Source organism: Trichoplax adhaerens, genomic scaffold, assembly GCF_000150275.1.
Source record: "Trichoplax adhaerens TRIADscaffold_7 genomic scaffold, whole genome shotgun sequence".
Classification (NCBI taxonomy): Eukaryota; Metazoa; Placozoa; class Uniplacotomia; order Trichoplacea; family Trichoplacidae; genus Trichoplax; species Trichoplax adhaerens.
The window spans coordinates 2,425,178-2,447,791 of NW_002060949.1; the positions used below are offsets into that span (position 1 = coordinate 2,425,178).

The window sequence follows — 22,614 nt, forward strand, 5'->3', positions numbered from 1 at the left end:
ACACGATGGAACGAGGGTTATCCATTGAATATTGTGTCCATGAAGTATAATCTTGGCAGATCTATAGATTTTATGAGATGGCCTACACTTTGCAAGTAGAAATAGAGCTGTTGTAACGATTTGCTTTCTAGCTAGATTACGGGTACATCGTATATATAGGAATATACCGTTATATATATCTTTGATAGTGTATAGTAATATTATTTTCAAACAAGTTATGTTGATTATAATACCCTTGTAATGATCTTTACATATATGCTGCTTACTGTATGGCTCCATTTGCAGCTGATTGCTGGCTTTGATAACTACAGTCGGATAGCTAGGGTTACGAGGAAGCATCATAAAGGGTTTATCCGTGAAAGTACAACAGTAGACTCCAGGGACGTATGAATTCGACGCGATTCTAGAGAACGCACAAGTTATCACAGTGTCGATTTATTATGATCTTATTTAAACTATTGTTTTTATAATGTTCTACTCTTTCCAAGTAGAATTAGAGTAACCATTTACTTTCTAGTCTAACTACATGTAGCTCTGATGATATCCGGCTAAACTTTCATAGGATACAGTAAAGTCGCTGTATCCAAGGATACAGTTGATAGTCTTTATACGTTGGCTATTGTATCGCTGTATCTCCAGGTGATTGTAGCTTTTATCATCGTAGTGTTAGGATAGTTGGGATAGAACAATATTGACAGAGTGATGCTTTAATCGTTCTAATTGAATTTAATTAAAATATATCGTTCCTTAGTTCAAATTCAATATGGATCTAGTATACTGTTGATGGTGACTAGTACAGTAATTTAGAGTAAGTGGTGCAGCATCGAATAATCTGCAATAATAACAGCATGGGTACACGCATCGTACGGTATTCCCTAAAGAAAGTAAATTCTAGAAGTTGAAGAAGACAGCTGCCCTCTACTCTACACAAGACAGGCTTAGTGCTCAGCATGGAGGTTAAAAACGGAAGATGTATAATAGTTTTAAAATGACTAAAAAATAAATACAGGATCACTTTTGCAGCAATCTTCACTGTCGTTCCATTCGAAGAAAGTCGTCTGTAGCCTTAACTCGGCGTGCATCTATTGCAAGAGGGAGTAAAGCTGAGAGCTAGTATATAAGCCACCTGCACTAACGGGGACCGCTATCATTGGCTCAGAATATACTAGTGGATTCTCACTTTCACTTGTACTGTGCCTTGATTTTACGTAAGATCGAGCCTCTAGTCATGGACTTTGTATAAAATAAAGTTAGCTTTCTTCTGTAGTCCATGACCTGAAATGTCGTAGTACTATCGTAGTACTGTGCCTTGATTTTACGTAAGATCAAGCCTCTAGCTATGGACTTCGTATAAAATAAAGTTAGCTTAGTACTATCGCAGTACTGTGCCTAGATTTTACGTAAGATCGAGCCTCTAGCTATGGGCTTCGTATAAAATAAAGTTAGCTTTCTTCAGTAGTCCATAGCCTGATCTGTCGTAGTACTATCGTAGTACTGCGCCTTAATTTTACGTAAGATCGAGCCTCTAGCTATGGGCTTCGTATAAAATAAAGTTAGCTTTCTTCAGTAGTCCATAGCCTGATCTGTCGTAGTACTATCGTAGTACTGTGCCTTAATTTTACGTAAGATCGAGCCTCTAGCTATGGGCTTCGTATAAAATAAAGTTAGCTTTCTTCAGTAGTCCATAGCCTGATCTGTCGTAGTACTATCGTAGTACTGTGGCTTAATTTAAACGTAAGATCGAGTCACTAGTCATGGACTTCGTATAAAATAAAATTAGCTTTCTGCAGTAGTCCATGGCCAGATCTGTCGTAGTACTATCGTAGTACTGTGCCTTAATTTTACGTAAGATCGAGCCTCTAGTCATGGACTTCGTATAAAATAAAGTAGGTTTTCTTCAGTAGTCCTTGGCCTGATCTGTCGGAGAACTATCGTATGATCTGTCGTAGTACTATCGTAGGATTATGCCTTGATTTTACGTAAGATCGAGCCTCTAGTCATGGACTTCGTATAAAATAAAGTAGGTTTTCTTCAGTAGTCCTTGGCCTGATCTGTCGGAGAACTATCGTAGAATCTGTCGTAGTACTATCGTAGGATTATGCCTTGATTTTACGTAAGATCGAGCCTCTAGTCATGGACTTCGTATAAAATAAAGTAGGTTTTCTTCAGTAGTCCTTGGCCAGATCTGTCGTAGTACTATCGTAGGATTATGCCTTAATTTTACGTAAGATCGAGCCTCTAGTCATGGACTTCGTATAAAATAAAGTAGGTTTTCTTCAGTAGTCCTTGGCCTGATCTGTCGTAGTACTATCGTAGGATTATGCCTTAATTTTACGTAAGATCGAGCCTCTAGTCACGGACTTCGTATAAAATAAAGTTGGTTTTCTTCAGAAGTCCATGGCCAGATGTGTCGAAGAACGATCGTAGTTACTCGTGGTAAGGACTTGAGAGTGTGTATCATACAAAGGAGAGTGTGCTATAAACGGGTATCAAGCAATTACTCAGTATTAATACAGAAGTAACTGATTCAGATGGTGATGAGAAATGTGTATCAACCAAGACATATGGCATCGATTTTGAGCCTACTATCACCAGCATTAATGGGGGTGAAAAGTGTTAATCTTCAATGGTTGCGCTATAGATCATAATGAGTGTTTAGATTATACTTCGATTCTGCAATTTGAGATAGTATGGATCGCATAAGAGACTTTTTGGAAGAATCTGCCATAGTCAAGAGAGGAGTGAGTCCGAGATGACAGTACACTTGTTATACAAACACTAGACAACTTCCTTGGTAAAGGGGTAGTACAGTGGCTAGACGAATCAACGATTTACTGTTCCATGTAGCGGTACAGAAGTCATACTGTAACCTTTAATCTTAAGATACAGTAGGATACTTGGCTCATTTCACCACAAGTATAAACAACAATCATAGTAACAGCGCAGTGCTCGAATACTGCACGACCATCTCTCGCCATTTTGCCTTTTCCGATAAATGAATTAGCCAAGATTTTAGCTAGGAAAGGAAGAAGATGTACAGCGATAGAAGTCTTTGAACATAGGTTGATCCAAGGCACAAGAACGTAAGACAGAAAAGTAATAGCTGGAATTACTATGTAGATTTATCGCATAAAAGGCTAGTGTAGTTCATATGAGAATGGCATAAACTCTTGCTGCAATCTTAGCTAGATTTGAATACGATATAAACTGTTGCTGCAGTCTTTGCTAGACTTGAATACCATATAAACTCTTGCTGCAATCTTCGCTGGACCTGAATACGATATAAACTGTTGCTGCAGTCTTTGCTAGACTTGAATACCATATAAACTCTTGCTGCAACCTTAGCTAGACTTACACGGTATAAAGTTACTGAACCTCTGACAGGTCTACTGAGTACGACAAATGGTAATACTATCTGTTAAATGAGCACATTATCGTAAACCGTCAGCAAAGCGACGGGAGTTTGCACTAGTAAACTCTTAACTGCAATCTTAGCTAGACTTGAATACGATCTAAACTCTTGCTGCAATCTTAGCTAGACTTGAATACCATATAAACTCTTGCTGCAATCTTTGCTGAACTTAAATACCATATAAACTCTTGCTGCAATCTTTGCTGGACTTAAATACCATATAAACTCTTGCTGCAATCTTCGCTGGACCTGAATACCATATAAACGCTTGCTGCAATCTTAACTAGATTTGAATATGATCTAAACTCTTACTGCAATCTTAGCTAGACTTGAATACCATATAAACGCTTGCTGCAATCTTAGCTGGGCTTGAATACCATACGATATTGAGTAGTTAGAGAATGAATGGATGATAATCAATAGGTACATACGAGTACAGAAGCATCATTTCAATCGATTAAATTGACTTTCTTCTTCTTTACAGTCGAGTTATCAAATCGCGATACTGTATCAGCTTTGATGGTGGAAGAGATTGATTAGGTGTCAAATCAGATGTTAGCTTGTACAGTAAGTAGCAATGTATCGCATGGACTATTTATAGTCAGTAGCTGTATGATTCTTTCTAGACCAATAGATTCAAATTTATTTCCATATTGACTTTCTACATTACACTTTCATTCATATTTAGTCATCTATGGTAGCTCATGTATTGCCAGTACATTGAATAATATCTATAAATATTCCAGTTATACAACGTGCATTCAGATTTGTCATATATGGTAGTCTACATGCTGCTAGCTCGTTGAGTACGTGTTAATAAAATACTGTGTTCAAGTTACTACATATTTATGTTAGTCATATACATACTTACAGTAGATTGCTGACACACTTGGCACCGGTGAACATTCCAAGTTATATGCTGTATACTCATACTATTCATCCGTAGTAGCTCATACATGCCAGCATATTGAGTAGCTGAAAATATTCACTGTATTGTATGCTCGTATGTCCTACACACTGTACATCCAATTATATAATATCTACGTAATGGCATAGAAATAAAAGGAAATATTACTAAATCAAGGTAGATATTGATTTGAGTAAGCCAACTGTTTTGTACTTACTCTATATTTTACTCTTCATCATTCACAGCTGGAACTTTGACAACTAGAATATCATGGATGATATTCACAAATGGCGATTTAATAGCGAGAGGACCGGGATAACATGGCTAATACTAGATTTGCTCGCTTGGACTTTATCTTTCTACACGTGTTTTCATTTAATATTGTTGACTTTTTATGCGCACAGAAGTTTTGTCATCTTTGGTAGGTACAATTATGTGCTCGTAGTGCAATGGTTCATAAGCAATCGCTTTTTAATGTTCTAGCAAATCTTATGCGCTGTTATTCATCAATAAGAAAATACGTTATATTAGCATTCAATTTTAATGATTGTTTAGTAGATTTTACTACATTTATAGGTGTATTTCTATATTATTATGCTAACGTTAAAAATGACGATAACAATATAAACTTGGATATTTATATGGATCGCTAGTGTAGGCTAGCGGTATTGCTAGATTGTTATAAGTTGTATCGTTACATCTACCTAATGCCTATCATGTACAATCTTTTACGACCTGGGTTAATTTGATCGATTCAATTTGTAATTCTTCAATATCTTCCTAAGTAGAATATGAGCTACAGTAGATTACATTATTACTATCATTATTCCTTCAACATTTTGTCACATTGACCCCATTGTCCGACTAGTGTGTTAATTTTCTACGTATTGCGCTTCAAAAATGACATTATGTAAATAGTAATATACGTATTATTTTATCTACGATCCATTACTGTTTGCATGCTTTGTACTGTGTGCATGACAGCTTTCAGACATACAGGTATAAACTTCTAAGTATACATCTGATTCAATTGCACGACTGTTGATGTATACGACATTCGTTAGCTGCATCTATCACTTTTATAAGATAATGCTACATTACTTATAGAACGTCTAGTAGTGATGTTGGTAAGTATAGACTTATTGTACTAATTGTTACTCTCCTGTTTATACTCCGGTCTGTAGGATATGCCTTAGTTATGCTTTTATTGTTATTATCGTTGATACATGTCTCACTGTCGGATCCGGGCTGTCTACCACCGCCAACTACTGATGAAATTGCGGCTGACCCAAGTAAGCTAATATACCAGTAATACATTGATATCGCAGCATAGTAACAAATAGTGTTTATGTCCTGTATTCCCAATAATATCATTTCATTGTAATTCTGGTGTTGTACAGTATGTGGATAAGGGCTTTATCATCATAGTATAAAAACCGTTACCAAGCGCCAAGTGTATACTGACCAATCAAACGTATTTACAACACAATACAGCCTATTAGATATCATTTCCTCAATAATTAACTTTCGTTAGTAAGAATATTTCTCGAGCATGAAGGGACTATAACAGGCTAATTATATGTATACTGTTATAACTGTTAAGCTGTTAAAATTACTTTTACGAGCTACACTTTTATCTACCTGCGCCCAGAGACGTTAGCATTCGATTACTGCCAGTTGTGCAAGGTGAGAAAACCGCTAAGGAGTCATCACTGCAGGGCGTGTAAGCGTTGCTTTCGTAAGCTGGATCATCATTGCAAATTGTAAGTCAGCATGCTAATGAACGTCAAACTTAAGACATTTAGTGCTATGTTAAAATCTATTGTTATTATTCGATTGTAAAAATTCTTTCTTACTTGTATCTATGTATGCAATTCTAAACATGACCATTTTATACATTATAATGAATATTCCATTCAAAGTATCAATAACTGCATTGGAGAAGACAATCAGGGCTTTTTTATAACTTTCTTGGTTTATTGTATTGTCGCTTCTGCTATAAGCGGTGCAATATGCGTATGCAGGTTATATTATATAGATCCGAATCAATGCACCAATTGTGGCTATATGGTAAGTAAATCAAATATCACTTATGATTCATAGTAACTTGGAATAGTGTACGTTAAATATATACATACTAAGAACGAAAGGATTCTATCCGTGATATAACATGCATAAATTATTCCGTTTAACTCGTTACGGAATAATTCTCATTTTTCTTGTCGATAGTCGAAGAATAACTGGATTGTTTATCTCGTTACCGCCCTATCGGGAGCAGTTTGGCTATTTACCAGCATGTTATTACTCAATCAAACATTTAATCTGATGTTGGTAGGTTTTTACGTAGTAGTTTTATCATCACTTCAGCTGTTAAGATATATAAAAGTAGGTAAGATAATGAAATTAATGTTAGTTATTAGTCAGTAAAAATTTGAATTTCAGTTTGCTTCGATACTATACATGATGTATGAACACCATCTGTAATGATGACAAGATCTATTCTTTATTTATTACCTTATTAGATGATTTAAATGTATTACAGTACCACTTTAATCTTAGTCGACGTGTATGCGTATAACGAACTTTTTTACATATTTATAACACTTTATTATATTTGTTCTCGCTATTTGTTAAATTCCATTGTTAAATCTGTAGTTTGCTAATTTATTATGACACATTTTAACGTTCGATTTAGTCTGCCGTTAAACATCCTGATTTAATAGTAATTATATAATTGTTGATTATTACTTGAAAATTTTTATATCTAATAATGAGTTTGTCATATAAATATAAAATGATATAAAACGGATTATTATTGCAATATTCCACATACGATACATTGTATTTACAGTATATATCGTACGCATCTTTTATTAGTAGTAAATTGTACTGTATACTTTGTATTCATCTTGTAGCCTTCAATTTCATTTCTTGTGTCCAATTTTTTCCATTTCTTGACGCCTCTTACTGTACTTGTTATATTATGAGATATTTTTCTAGACATACTTTATTCTAGAAATAGTTCGGCATTTAAAAATTTCAATTTTCGTTCAACTACTATTGTTTATTAAACATCTGTCACCTCTTCATGACTTTTTCCTAATTGTTTATTTAATCTATATATAAGAACAAGACTACAGCAGAAAGGATTAAAGCTCGCCGAGCGGGCAAAGGAGGCCACAACAATTATTATTCCTCCAGGTACTCTTATTAATAATGACAGTATTGTCGCATCTATTTATGGTATCAGTTTATTGATTTTTAATATTGTGTGCTGTGCATTTCCTATATGGAATAACTGTGGTATCAAACTCTGTATCTCATTACGATACTAGAACGAGGGTATAATTGAAAGAAATTGCAATTTTATGATTTGTTATCCATTTCCCAGACTGACAAATTATATAATGTTTTTTTGTTGATTTTACTGATGATGGTATCAAATATTATGAAAACTTTGGACGAGTAACTTTAACAGCAGCTATGAGCCGATAATTGCAGACCTTACAGATATTTCTATCACAATTGATGGCAATTCTGATATAGCTACATTTTGATTATCTTACATAAGGAGAAATGTAGCAGCATTTAATCAACAATATTATTGTTCATGGCTAGATAATCTTAGCAAAAAGTAGCGAATATGGTACGTCTTACAGATTGTAAAACTCTCGATAAGATGAAGTATATTCATCTCTAATTAGGTCTAATAATCAGATTTTGGTATCGAGACAGACTATAACTAGACTATGGAGATCGCAAGTCGTCTGACTTTTGACTTGACCTAATATCGTATATCTTAGCAAATTGGTTTATTAATAACGTGGCTTATTGACATTAATTGAGGGATTAATATGTAGCGGTTGACAAAGTTGAGACGTGTGCCGTCAATGTGAAAAAACAAGGAAGCTGTTATTAATTATTTGTACTGCAGTATAATGATATCATGATGATGTTGATTATGAGACATTAGTAGTACCTGGGATCCTGAAAAGACGTATTATTGGAGGCTTTCACGTCTTTTCGAGTAAAAATTAAAAAATTATCGTGAATGGGAAGTGATGAACCAATACTCTTATATAAGCTTATACAGTATTATATACTGGTATTTGATATACATGTTGACAGATAGTTACACAGTGAATGAAGTATTACTAGTTTCTTTAATAAGTGATCTGTAAATTAATGATCAAGATTGACTAGATCTATGAAAATCTATTGTTATGATCGTTATAGTACAATACGTAGCTTTTACAAAGTAATCATTTAAATGACGATTTTATACGGTATATTTTTTTTATTTTTACCGACTAAATATCATTATCTTAGGTTCTCTCGAATCACGAAGACTACATTATTAACAGTGTTATTACTTACGGTTGCGTAATGAAATAAAAGAAAAATTATGACAAAACTTTTGAAGTAAACAGTCTGATTCACAGTAGACTATACTATCTTTGATATCAGTTTAATAAACAATAAGAAATAATGCAAGTATCAGTCAATATATACCACATATGCACTCGTATGAAAACATTACCGGTATCGCCTGACCATGCTTATATAACAATCATAATTACATACGACAGAATTAATCATTCCGTTGTTACCGTGCGTGTTAATGAAATTTTTAACGGTAGGTGATATTGGTGTGCATTAGCAGGAGTATGATATGCAATAATTGCGGGTTATGATAAGCAATGTCTTGCTATGGTATTCTTTCTGTTCTTTTTCAATTACTAATACGTCTACTTATGAAACTTTTGGAGGTATTAGCAAGGAGGCGCTAGGTGTATTAATACGGTATATGATACGATATCGTAATGATAGAAGATTGTAGTAGGCAATATCAGACTAGAGATACAGTTAAATGGGAGTTTATTTATTATATTTAGTATATGAGCGTTTGCCATCATGTATATTATTCATACCAAAGTTATATTAATGAATTAGCAAGATAATACCAACAGTTGGGATAGCGGCTATATCCAAGCAAACATGCTATATGCGTATAAGGACAAATTATATCCGAGTAGTCTGCAGCTTTCCCTGTTAGGTAAACATTTAAATCCAATTTTTAATTCGATGTACAAATATTATGCCAGCTACAGACTATACGGATTTATTTATTTCTTATTTGCTCTTGCGATATATTAGAATATAATCATTTTACGTATTTGGCAAATGTCAAGGTTGGATGTCGAGAATGTTTAGTCTTTGTTTATTTAAATGATCAGAAATATCCCCAAATTGGGGTATATTTGCTTAGTGGAAACAATAACCTCAGAATTAATATTTCTATCTCATGAGATAATTATATATAGTTCTAACGTAACCCACATCAGCTGTCATCAATGTGATAACGTAATGTCTAGAAATCTCTTCTTATTTACTTTTCTGATATTCTCATGTCAACATAACATGAAATTAATAAAATGTTGTCGTTATTTCGTGTATAGTACATAGTACGTGGAAATAGTAATGCATATGTATTTGTTCTGTAATATGCTGTATATTATGTAATAGCTTGAAGAAAAAAATCGATAATAATAACTGTGAATTTCCATGATCGCGAGAAACAAACAAATATACATGATGAAAGATAAATAGTATATCGTATTATGGAGCCAATAGTCTCTATTTATACCTGATAAGTATTTATTCATCATCCAGATTCTTTATTTAGTTATAATAATTGATGGATATTACCTACTATGCAGTGAGGTATAATTCCTAAGGGTAAATGTTATAGTTTATGTTTATTCGACTTGGTATTGGCTATTTTTTAATTCAACGAATTCATGGTATTTTTCAACATGATATGATGATAGCTTACTATTCGTGAATAACATCTTGAATATTTAGTCTTTATACTTATTAATTTGCTGAATTTCCTTCTTCCACTTCGTTGAATCTTTTCTTGGAAATAGACCGGTTTAGATTACTGTTGCTAGTCTAGCCGCGTATCTATGTGTGATTACAATTATAGGATGGCATAACTGAATATGACATATAGTGCGAGTATGATGTATTATACAGTTGCACATCAGATATAATTTTAGTTGAATGGGATAAAATTAATTATTTAGACGGCTATGTACTCATAAATTATTACCTAGTGAAGTTGGACAGGAGCTGTATAATTATAAGCATTTAACGTTAAAGGGTTAATAAATAAAACTGCTCGATATAACCGCTAAATATTATTTGGATTTAAGATAACATTGTTAATCAATAACATAATCTACCAGATCTAATTTCGTCAAGCATATGCTATGGGGTATTCTGCAAGCTGGCAATTATAAATCTGGTACAACAGCATTAAGTGATTTAGCTGAGATCTTTTAAAGTATGACTATTTTCATAATACAGATACTATAACTTAACGCGTGGTTAGGAGATTACGACTTATAGAATAGAGTATAACACTGTATTATGACTTGATTATATATTATCGCATTCTGGATATTCTGCAGAAGCAATTTTGATGTCTCTTCATCTTAAAGGGCAATTGTTGTTGGATTTAAGGCAACATTGTTGATAAATAACTTTATCTGCGCATATATTATTATCAGGTGTATCCCATCTACTTTTTATGGGCTTGTAATTATCTTCATCCATCTCATAGCTGCATAAATTAAGATAATTAAACTGACATAAATTAAGAGTAAGAATGGAAGTCTTATAGAATTAACGTTATTGCGCTCTACACATTTCTGTTGAAATAGCTTTGATGTCTCCTCGTATTGAAGGCAATTGAATCCCAATAGGCCGTAGACAATGTTTGTGTACGTTGTATACGGTGTTTGTTGACTTATTTTTTTTACAACAATCCATCTTGTTTATTGTAGTACCGTTCACTAAGGCTGACAGCTAGATTAAACAGGATCACAGCGTAATCACTCGTCAGTCTCTTAATTATAATTTATATTAATTATCAATATTAATATGAATGTTGACGTTCACACTTGATAGTCTAGCTAGCGTCTAGAATGCACTTGCCTTTATAAGGCGCTACATCGGATTGTAGCAACTTACGGCTTTTCCTTGGGCAATTCTGCAAATATTTAAAGAAATTGGCATCCTTTTTGTTTTATAATTTTACCACTGCCCTATTCAAATGCTATTGGTGACTGTAATCATGGCATTATAAAAAAAGGAAAGAGCAGATCCCATGGGGTATATTATTGCGCTAATATTTTATTCCTTTGTGATTTAATTGCTATCGCTATTTCCGACAGATATTCTACCCGTACAAAGATAATATATTACATTGTAAAGATTTTTGCACAAAGACATAGCACTTCCTCTTTACATTGATAGAAACTAGAAATCTAATAATATAGACGTAAAACTCATGAATTATTTTCAAGCAATAAAATGTCAAGCAGGATTGTCCTATTCAATATGTGCACTGCGTCTTATTATTTTTACTTTTATAATTCCCTTGGATATGATTTTGACTCTCAGTACCTCAAATTGACAATTATTCCATCATGCAATACTGCACAGAAGCAATATCCTCTTAATGTCTAGAAATACAATATGGAACATCAGAAATTCTGTAGTACATTTACATAAGCTTCAAATCATTCTAAAGGATTACTTATCAATGGCACAAACGTTAAAATCATGATACCGGGCGATGTAATATGAACAACACTTACTTGTATACTTATCTATATATCACTTTTATTTGAAGCGTGATAATTTAATCTACCTACAGTGTTTTCATCATTATATGCCTTGGTGCTTTGCTAGTGTACAAGAATAGTTACTAAAATTTATACGGTACTATTTTTATTTAATTATTTATAGCCGTTAGGGTTATTACGTATTGGAGGTTACCAGGTCATTAGGTTTGTGAAAGCATAACAATAATATGACCGTTATAGGGGTGTGATAGCTAGCAGATGCAACCTTTCTGACATTCTACCTTCTCTGCATGGAGTAGCTATAATATAATTACCAATTATTTAAAAATTAATTGTATTAATTATCATTATGTGTTATTAAGCTCTTCGTATAGTACCATTAATCTAGTCTAAACAGTGTCCAGTACTGATGCAGACGTAAATATGGCTCTCTATTTTTCGCACTAATTTCATAATAGTTACCATTTTACGTAAGATGGCTAAAATTTAATAGTCAGTCACAGACTTATTGATTTTCACTGTTAATATTGAAATTGAAATTAATTGCAATCACACCTACATTGAATTAATACCGAAAAATGTAGGATACTGCAATGTCTACACCCTAATAGTATTCCAGACAGCACCGTATTGTAAAACGCCGACAATTTGCAATGTGTAAAATAGATTTTAATTTTTTTAATTTCTTCAACAAACACAATCTTAATTAACGATTAGATTACCCTATAGGGAAAATTAAAGCTATTGTTAATGAAAAACTTTCGATATATTTTTAGCATTGTTTGTAAAATTTCGATTTTTTTGACAGCTTGTTTCAGTAACAAGAGAAAGTTTTTTTAACTTATTACAGTATTATCGTTATCAAGTATATAGCCTCTCACTATATTTTTATAATAGCTAGAATCTCATAATATGAGATGAATAAGCCACCGAACAGTATTATTAAATAATATGATTTGCGCCTTTCATTATGCATTCGTATTTTGTATTAAAGAGCATTTCACTGGTGCAGACAAATTAAACAAACTACGAGAAAAAATTTCAATCATGATTTTTGACCGACAATGATAATTTTCCAACATCATTTTTATGTTATTGAAGTTCTTATTACGTGTTGTTATATGATTATGTTTTTCATTGAAAATTTGTAAAAAACTAGTATAATCTAGTGTAAAAGATTTCAACGTGAGTTAAAATAGGTCTAGAGAATGGTATTTCTTGAGTATGGTATAAGAATAAACAGTGACTTGAAATATCTTTAACGAATATCTCCTAAGATCTGTTGGTAAATAGGATAAGTTTTGGAATACTACGATGAGCGCTGCACTGTCTGTTTTACAGGGTCTTAAAACTATATTGTAATCCGACATCAGGACACTATTGTAGTGCTAATATTTGCTATTATATCACGTAAGTCCGTTAGAATTTTTATAACTTATTTTCTAATGATAATACGAGGAATAATACGTGGGATTCTATGAGAAGTAATAATTGCTTCTATCCGTCAATTTTTATTCTGCTTAAAGGCAATATAAGATCGTCATATTTTGTATCATTATATGCTGATTTTACGTTGAACCTTTAGCCGTGATATTTTCTCAGTGAGTGCGGGATCAGTAATACCAAATCACAATTATTCCTATCATGCAGTATGTAGTGATTGATATTGCTCACTGCACCACCTTTTCTTCTACAGTTTGCATAATAATTCAGTTTGTATGGTAAGAATTAAAATGGGCTTAGGTAGTATGTCGTATTCTTAAGTCTTTTAGACATTGCAAATGATATATTAGAGCAGAAAAACAAATTTTAAATAAAGGATAAACTGATGTACTCGACAGAAAATGCGGTTATCACGAACTCAAATCTTTCATTACTACCGTATGCGTACTAGAAAATGGACGATTAATCTGCAATTAATATTACTGTAATTATGCGCATAATTTACCTTCGATAATATCTTGTCTATTTATCATGGATATTATGTTGTGTTATGGGTATTTTCGTTTTTATTACAAAAATCTACAATTTTTTGGCTAGCCAACTTGATGACATTGGATAGATGATGAAATCTTAACAGGAAAAAAAATTGGATACTGACTGCTTTGTATAGAGAAAGTTTAGTATAATATATCAATGTGTATCAACATATTGTATAATCATGGAATTTATAATCTAATTTGCTTTTGGGCTAAATTCCGGTGGTTCTGATGAATTTGATAGCAGTAGTAATAAGTCTACACCCTTTTGTGCACCTGTAATGGGCTAGATTTGAAATGGAAAGACCATAACACCGTTATGTATAATCAATTTTGGATATTGTAGCCTGAGAGTAATCATTTTTGTTTGTATATTGACCGGCACTTAAAATGTTAGCCATCTGAACTCTCTGCAAGCTGCGGCGGGTAAACATGGAAGTTGGATGTGAAAACGTCTTTTGTTTTAATCATGTACACTAAGAATTTGCTACGTCGTCGAGTGGGCAATGACCGTAATAATTATTATGATAATAATTACGGCATTGATCGGCGTACCCAGACAGATTGGCGCCGCCAATCCTATCGTTTGTCCAATGATTAACTATTTTGCTAATAATTATACTGTAGTAGCCGTTAAGCCGATAATACCCAAATTAATAATGAAATTAACAAACAACTGCCTGAATTCACTTATTTAAGTGTGTAGTCAGATGTCTTCAAGTTTAGTTGTTGCTACTTTAGCTGCAATACGCATAAATGATAGAATAATCGTAGTTTTGGTTAGGATTTCACTAATCTTGGCACTGGTCATTTCTTGAGAATTATATATTTATTTCTCCTACATTCTGCTCCAGCCAGAAGTGTGATAGTGGCATCAACATTCATCGGGTAGGTGATGCTTTACATCGATTCAATTTGTCAGCTAAGAGGAGTTTGTTCGCAGCTAATCCATTTTATTCATTAATATTTACGGTAGAGTACTTAATAGCATATGACAGCAAAAAAAATTGTACACAATAAAAAATTAATGCTAATACTTTAATACTCTCGAACTGCAGTTGTCATCAAATGTTGCATAATTACCTGCTGTGTATTAGTAGGGCAGCTTTACTTCGTCTTCAACACGATATTCATTCAATTTTATGATAGCTGTATCGAATTGATACATATGTTGCACACTGTTGGATACCTTTTGCTACGAAACATGTGCAAATGTAGCGCAATCAATATTCGATTGCATTACATAAAATATACAATCTACTGCATTCATACATGTCGGCATTATATCGTAACATTTAAAGTACTAAGTGAACGCATGAACCGTTAATAATTTGTACTACTATTTTTAATGGTATTTGGAGAAGTAATACTGGCATATTTTAATAGATGTACCTGTATAAATTTAAACATATACCAAAAAATATTTTTTTATTATTTTTTAGTGATCTGAAATTAAAAATTTGAATTACCAGAATCAAGATCCTAACTGGCTTGTTCATATCTAGATATTCTATATAACATACAAACATTCACATACGCTCACATAGACATCTCGTGTAAAATATCCCGACAGAGAATTGTTTGTAAAATCCAGTTAAAATAGATTTTATTCCTTCAATCTATTGGAATTTAAACGAATGGTTAATAGTAGTAATTATCACAATTATTTAGCATCACGCTGCGAGTTAACTGACAATATGAAAGTTTCCTTCCCTTCGCCAGCTACAACAGAGAAAGCTAATGCGACAGTGATGACTAATATTGAGTCAGGGGATAATGATATCGCTGATAGCCATTGCAATAACATCCATCATGACGACGTTGATAATATTACTCGTCCAAATCATCCATACAAAGTATTGATCGCGAAAGCTATCTTGAGTAATTGCGATAGGAAATTAGTTTTAGCTGATATTATAGACTACATCGCTAAAAATTATCCTTATTATAAAGTGGAAGATAGCAGTTGGAAAAATAGCATTCGCCATAGTTTATCACTCAACGATTGCTTTATTAAAGTTGGTCGCAGTAATCGAGGCAAAAGCAATTACTGGTCTATTCACCCATTGGTCTTTAAAGATTTTGAGGAAGGCAATTTCCATAAACGACATCCGAAACAGAGACTATCACAAAAATCGAGAAATTTTTTAGAAGCTCACTATAAGACTGGTGATAGAATGATAAATGTTTCTCCTCGGCGTATGCACAATAACCCTCTCTGCTCAACACCGCCATTTGTTACCGCTAATCCAATTCCACCTAATCGTACCGGCATAAATGCTTCTTCGACGGGCTATCAATTCTTACCTAACATGGAAAACATTTGCAATAATTATCCAGCCTATCAGTTACCTACACCTTTAAACCATTTCGCTGTTAATAACTTTGTCCACGGTGAACGAGATAACTTATACGTTACCAATTCCAATTACCGTCATCATCACAACCAACCTTTATTAAAGGTTGGCAATGAAGGGTTTCTACGGGATTGCCAGATGCCCACAGCCAATATGATGACTTCGTCGGTTACGCCATCTTGTTATAACTACTGCTACTCCAATAGTGCTTATCCTCAGTACCATGTTGCTTAATTTACGACAATACTTGATCTCTATTTTGCCATACATATTATCAACTTAAAGTGACTTGATTATAAATTGATTCGATATATGTACTCAGAACTTTATTTCTAACAGCAACCTCTATAATTTTATCACCAGTATGATGTAATATCTCAAGAAATATGTATTTTTAGATTGCGTGTATGATAATTACAAAAAAAAATAGATTTATTTATGGTTGTCAATTTGGATGAAGTTGTCAATTAAAGGATTATTGCCTATTTTAATGTTGCGTGAAATTGATTGATTTCTTTTCAATGGTTTTTTCTCTCTACTTTCCTTGCTCATGTATTTTTAGATATTGTAATGGTGTTAACCTATATTGATTTAATACTACGATATGCGTATTGCGTTTAATATCTATTTCTGTTTTATCATTACGATACACTCTTTATAGTTTAACAAAATCCATGTCAGAGTTCATCAGTATATTGCTATAAATTTGATCTTATATTCCTTTATTCTTTCAGAGTAGCTCGTCCTATTTGTGATATCCTTCGCGATACTTTCGGAGACGGATATTTTATCTGGTGGCTTGTGCCATTGCGACGTCGAATTGCTAAAGTAGAGCTATATTATAGCGATGATTTGTATCAACAAGAAAATGATAGTACTAGTGATTTAAATGAGAAAGATAAAAATGTTCATTAATGTACAATGCGGCGATTTTTGCAAAAGGTCATTGGGAAGTTGAAAGTATCATAGATATTAATAATTCTAATGTAATAATTATAATAAACTCTTTCCAAACGTAAACTTCTCATTTCTTCGTGTCCCAGAAAGTGTGTCAATCTACGCTGGTATAATATTGGATATGATAAGGAAGGTTATCGATTATAAAGCTACGGTAAACAATAATATTAATCTGAGATGAGATTACAATATATAATCTCTAGATTTGCTTCGTATAGTCATTAGACTACTTTATCGCTATATTTACACGTCAATGTCACTTTCGAGTAATGACTATGAAATAAAATACGCATTTTGTTCGAAAATTTTGTCTTAGCTTGCAAGTCTCAAATATCGCTGGCTTTTTAGTAGTGCGATAAGTGGACAAGCATTCGTTAGTTTATTAATGTTATGCTTATGTGCTATGACTTGAGTCTTGAATTTAAAACGTAATTCAGCGCTCATATTATGGGTTTATACTCGTATGATAACTTTACATGGATTTGGAGTTGTCTGAAAGCTGTGTAAAATCGCTAGACAAGTAGTAGCCACTGATTAGAATACGTTAGCTATCCTTATGCGTTGTAGATAAAATTTTGAATATAGAATACAATCCTGTGTAAAGTGTACGAGTTAATATGCGTATTATAGCTGTACTGTACATACGAGATATTTAAAGTTATATGGACGGCTGTATGAGTTGCTAATGGTAGCATAACATGATGAGTAGGGATTGCATGCTTAAAAATTTTTACCCCAGGTACCTGCTTACTGATGAGTTTCCTTTAGGATTGTATACTTTCGGTATACTCTGGAACGAACTAATTACTACCTGTTTGTATTTGCCATTCAGTCATGTATGAGTTAGTGTGTGTTATGTTAATTATTAGGGTAGCTAGGGCATTAAAATTTAAAGTAGAATTTTCGACTAAAAACATTTTACTTCAAGCATGATACGGAAAATCGTCAATATGAGGCCAACAGGGACAGTTCTCAGCTTAGAGCACAATCTTATTCGCGTACACCTCTATCATAGATAGTAGGATTTAGATCTACTTGCTACGCATTTTTGCGTATCGATATTGGAATATAGCAGCATGGACATTGATTTCAATGTCGTATAACAGATACATCAAATGACTCATGATTGCGAATTCTTATTAACCTAGTGCCATACTCATCTTCTCTTATATTTAATAAGCCGAAAGTTTGTAATTGTGAATACTGACAAATAAGACCTTGAAATTAGCGCAATTAAAAATTGTCTATGCCGATTAAAACGTGAAACTTAAGCACTGTAATTGTGAATACAGCAGTGTTGTTAAAACTCCTCCAAATGTGTCGTATACTTGCTTGCCTGAGTTTATAGATATAGTGGAAACAGTACCATAGTCGTCATACGTGTAAGTACCTGTAATAAATGACATTTTGGCTGCCTATACCGTAATTAGATACCTGTGCAGAGTAAACTAAAGCATGCCGTCACAATTGTAACAATCTAATAGGGAAATTCGTTTAATTTTGAAATATTTAAGAGTGGACATCTTAGTCCACCGTTAGATAAAGTTTCGCTGATATTTTAAAATAGGTATTAGCTGACATTATATTTTTGTAATAACTACAAAAATGAATATGAAAGGACTGCTATTCTTTCATATATTATAAGTGAAAAATCAATAGCGAATCGGAGATGCAGCGCAATATTGTTTTATTTTGTTTTCCATGGAAATTTAGCGTACACTATTGCTCAAATATGATCAGCATTTACAGGAAAGTGATACTATTTAAAACAAGTGAGATTATTACAGCATACCACTTGATAAGAAAATATTACATAATATTAGACCAGTGTTACAATATGCTGTCATACACTGTATTATTAAATATAGCCGTATTAACAAGGTTAATGCTACCCAAGCGCATCCGTGCAATATAATTATTTATTTGTTGAATCGGATAAAATTTACAATAATTATAACCATTCGTACGTACACTGTGTCTGGTGTATTAATCGGCTACTCTACAGAAGTGCAAAAAAGTAATATTTAGGCTAGTTTTTGCTAGTACACATACACTTATTCATCAGCATGACCTGAAAAACTACTTATATATATACATGGCTTAACGACAGTAATTGCTAAGTATAATCTATTAGATTTGATATCGAATATCAAAATTAAAAAAATTTTAAAGAATCTAAACTATTTTGAGTCGGCTTCGTTTATGATGACTGTAAACTGGTGAAAACTCTCATAATATTAGCTTGGTTGAAGGCTTATTGAGTCTTCTCTAATATTAAAATATGTTATATGATGGGCAATTAATTACAATGTTTAGTTTTACTGTCGTAATTACTATATATCTTAGCTATACAATGCATGCGTTAGGGCAAATATAAATCTCCGGTAGAAAATTTGAGAATTTTGAATTAGTAATTAATTCCATTCCTTAACATAGTGTCATAATGATTACAGTTGTACAATATACATGAGTAGTTTTCGTTACACTATTTGACACTAAAACTTTCGCCACAACCACAGGTACCAGTAATATTAGGGTTGTTAAATACAAAACCGCTATCCAAGATATTTGAAGTGTAGTCCATTTCCGTACCAAGTATGGTTAATTGAGCCTTAGAGTCGATGTAAATCTTGACACCTAGAAGTATAGCAACATAATTAACATACAGATGGTACACTATGCATTATACTTTTTTACTACTATGAGGAATTAATGCTTAGTGATAATGAAGTGAAGCAGATATCAAATACGCTATAAATTTTAAACAACCACTCGTTTGAAGAAGATGATCAATTATTACATCGTATAATCTGAGGTAACATTGCTTGATAAATATTATGTACATGCAGCTAAATTAGAAGGCAATGATAAGTGGCTATATATGCGTGGTTATAATTTACGAGAGTTGGAAAAATTATCTCTGAGTACAATATCGCTAAGTATTTACCGTCTTGGCTGACTTCTTCGTCAAATTTCTTCTTTGTGTCTGCATATTCAAGAGTATATTGAAGACCATTGCAGCCACGAGCGCGAACACCAATTCGCAACGCTGCCTGTAAACCAATGTAGTTATAGGTATAATTAATTGATTGATAGATTCAGACAATTTTGTTTCATGCTGTTAACGATTTTGAAGCGTAAACTAAAAATGCCTCTAATGTAGTCATCAAGTGCAGTATGGGTTAGCATTCTTTGGAGTTTCAAAAGATTCATGTTCATGTAAGTAGATTTAGTAGCAGCATGGACACTGAGCGAATAATTTGAAGTATATGATTACTACTTTATTATTAATCAATAATGTACATTTTATATTTATTTGCGATTGTAGATAAGTAATTTACTAAAAAACACAATTCTAAAGCAATATCTGCCAGGATAACAAGGTGTAGCAAGCAAGTACGATCATTTGAGATTGCATTATTTGGCTGATAATTATCATAAGAAATAGTACTGTACTATAGTGTATCAAAGTAAAGACTCTTGTAACCTGAGATGTTTGATTGGCTTAAAATGAGTAGAAAGTATTTTATCTAGTATAATTGATAATTAAGAATACTCATTAGGACATCGCTGTATTAGCGTTGTAGACGTCCGGCTAATTTATATTTGAATTATAATATAGCAAGGAATAATGACTTTTTAACCCAATTCTATTTCCGTAAAACAGTATGAAGGCAAAAGGGAGCTTATTAATATTACAGACTAGCACAGGATTATAAATAGAACACTTACCATAGCAGGATTATTATTCATCAGTTCCATGACTTTATCGACAGCGGCCCGTGTCTGTAATTCCAAAGCAAAACATAGCTACCGTTAATATAATGAAATGACGAGTGTCAGATTAAGCTATCTAGTTAGCTGCTCCATTGAATATAAGTTTAGTAGCAGTAGACTATCCAGTATCAAGTGATTACAAGCGGATAGTGGGTGCATATTTTGATAGCTTTATTACTGTATTTCTAAATTAGTGATAACCCTGTATATCTAAATTTGTGTTATACAGTCGGCATAATTCATTATAATAGAGTACGCTGTAATTATATCTAGAAGGCATCACTAGTCTCGAGAGTACTGTATAGCCTACAGTGGTTTAGTGGGTACAGTATAGGATAAAATCATTGCCATCCAAGTTACGATTTTTGAATTGATCATCATTGTTGTATTTCCGCTGAGTCGAGTAACTGTCTATACGCTGTAGTATAGGGATGAAATACCAACTGTGCTCGTATCTTTGAATAGAAATTTGAATTATAGTGATACCACAGCGTCAAAATGAAATGGTGGATGATGGTCTATTTCCTCTTCAAGAGTGAATCCATATTTGAAAATTTACTTGAGTGTAGTCAGAGACTACAAAGAAGAAAATGTCAGCAGTCTCTGATCAAGTCGTAATTAGGGATTGCACCTGGGTACTCGAGTAATTTAAATGGTGAATAGTAATGTCTTTTATTTATTTAAAATGATACTGTACATTTACCAACACCAACCAATCCTATCTAATTCTGGATTGGTAAATTAGCGTAAGTCAGTCTTGAAATGATCGCTATTTTATATCATAGATGACTGTAACGAGTCGATGAAAAATAGACATTGCAATTGGATGTTGTCATGATGAAAATGTAGCTAGTGTACAGTACACCACAGTATCATGTATCAGATTGACTTTTCCGACCGACATTGATCATTCATCCTACCAGTACAGTAGAATAGTGAAGAAATGATGCAAGACCAAAGTGGAATACTCCTTCTCTTCGAGTCGAGTGGCGATGATCAAGAGTGAAATAGATGATTGATTCTAAAGTTTGACAGTAGCTATATCGAAAGTGAAGTTGATACGAAGGCTAAAAAATAGGAATCAAGATTTTGGCCAGTTAGTAGAGTCTCCTTGGGCAATTTCCGCTAGTGTCAAAACATTCCATTGGAGTGACAGTGTGACCATTGGACTCGACTCCACTCATTCTGGCTCTTCTATCAATTCAATCTACTGTACAGTCTACACAGTTGAACATTGTTCAAAGCTTACCAGAGTTAAAGCTGCTCTTCTTGGGATAGTATTCCTTTGGCGTACAACTCGAATGCTTGCTCGTAGTGTTGCCATTCGCTTTTTTTTTTTTGCCAGATAGAACCTTAACTTAATCAATTCTGCTTTCGACCATTACTCGGTTTCAACGAGAGTCACGTACGCCGTATCGGATCAAGGGATAATAACTGTTCTCAAGCCCAAACCAGTACAGTAGTATGTACTGTACGTCCCATGGAATAACGCAACTTTACACTGTAGACTGAGTACTGTAGGTGGAGTTGTACTGTATCAACAGGAATGATGTCAGTCTGTACCGGTCTG

The 22,614-nt window shown here is 33.3% G+C and overlaps 3 protein-coding genes across 3 annotated transcripts; 2 read left to right on the top strand and 1 right to left on the bottom strand.

Annotated features, from left to right (window-relative positions):
• Positions 1 to 4,589: 4,589 nt before the first annotated feature.
• On the top strand, positions 4,590 to 8,706 carry TRIADDRAFT_58055 (uncharacterized protein; the record flags this gene model as incomplete). Its single annotated transcript, XM_002113982.1, has 7 exons — positions 4,590 to 4,740; positions 5,504 to 5,611; positions 5,971 to 6,082; positions 6,344 to 6,389; positions 6,549 to 6,650; positions 7,447 to 7,520; positions 8,649 to 8,706. 7 exons carry the CDS (start codon positions 4,590 to 4,592, stop codon positions 8,704 to 8,706), a joined length of 651 nt encoding a protein of 216 aa, XP_002114018.1.
• Positions 8,707 to 15,788: 7,082 nt separating this feature from the next.
• Positions 15,789 to 16,079, top strand: TRIADDRAFT_7195 (uncharacterized protein; the record flags this gene model as incomplete). The annotated part of the gene is made up of 1 exon (XM_002113983.1): positions 15,789 to 16,079. A coding segment is annotated over one exon (291 nt), but the record flags the coding sequence as incomplete, so codon positions are not given.
• A 3,673-nt stretch (positions 16,080 to 19,752) lies between these two features.
• TRIADDRAFT_58057 (expressed hypothetical protein) lies at positions 19,753 to 22,368 on the bottom strand (the record flags this gene model as incomplete). The annotated part of the gene is made up of 4 exons (XM_002114310.1): positions 19,753 to 19,904; positions 20,215 to 20,320; positions 21,000 to 21,077; positions 22,294 to 22,368. The coding sequence occupies 4 exons, from the start codon at positions 22,366 to 22,368 to the stop codon at positions 19,753 to 19,755; spliced, it is 411 nt and encodes a 136-aa protein (XP_002114346.1).
• Positions 22,369 to 22,614: the final 246 nt, after the last annotated feature.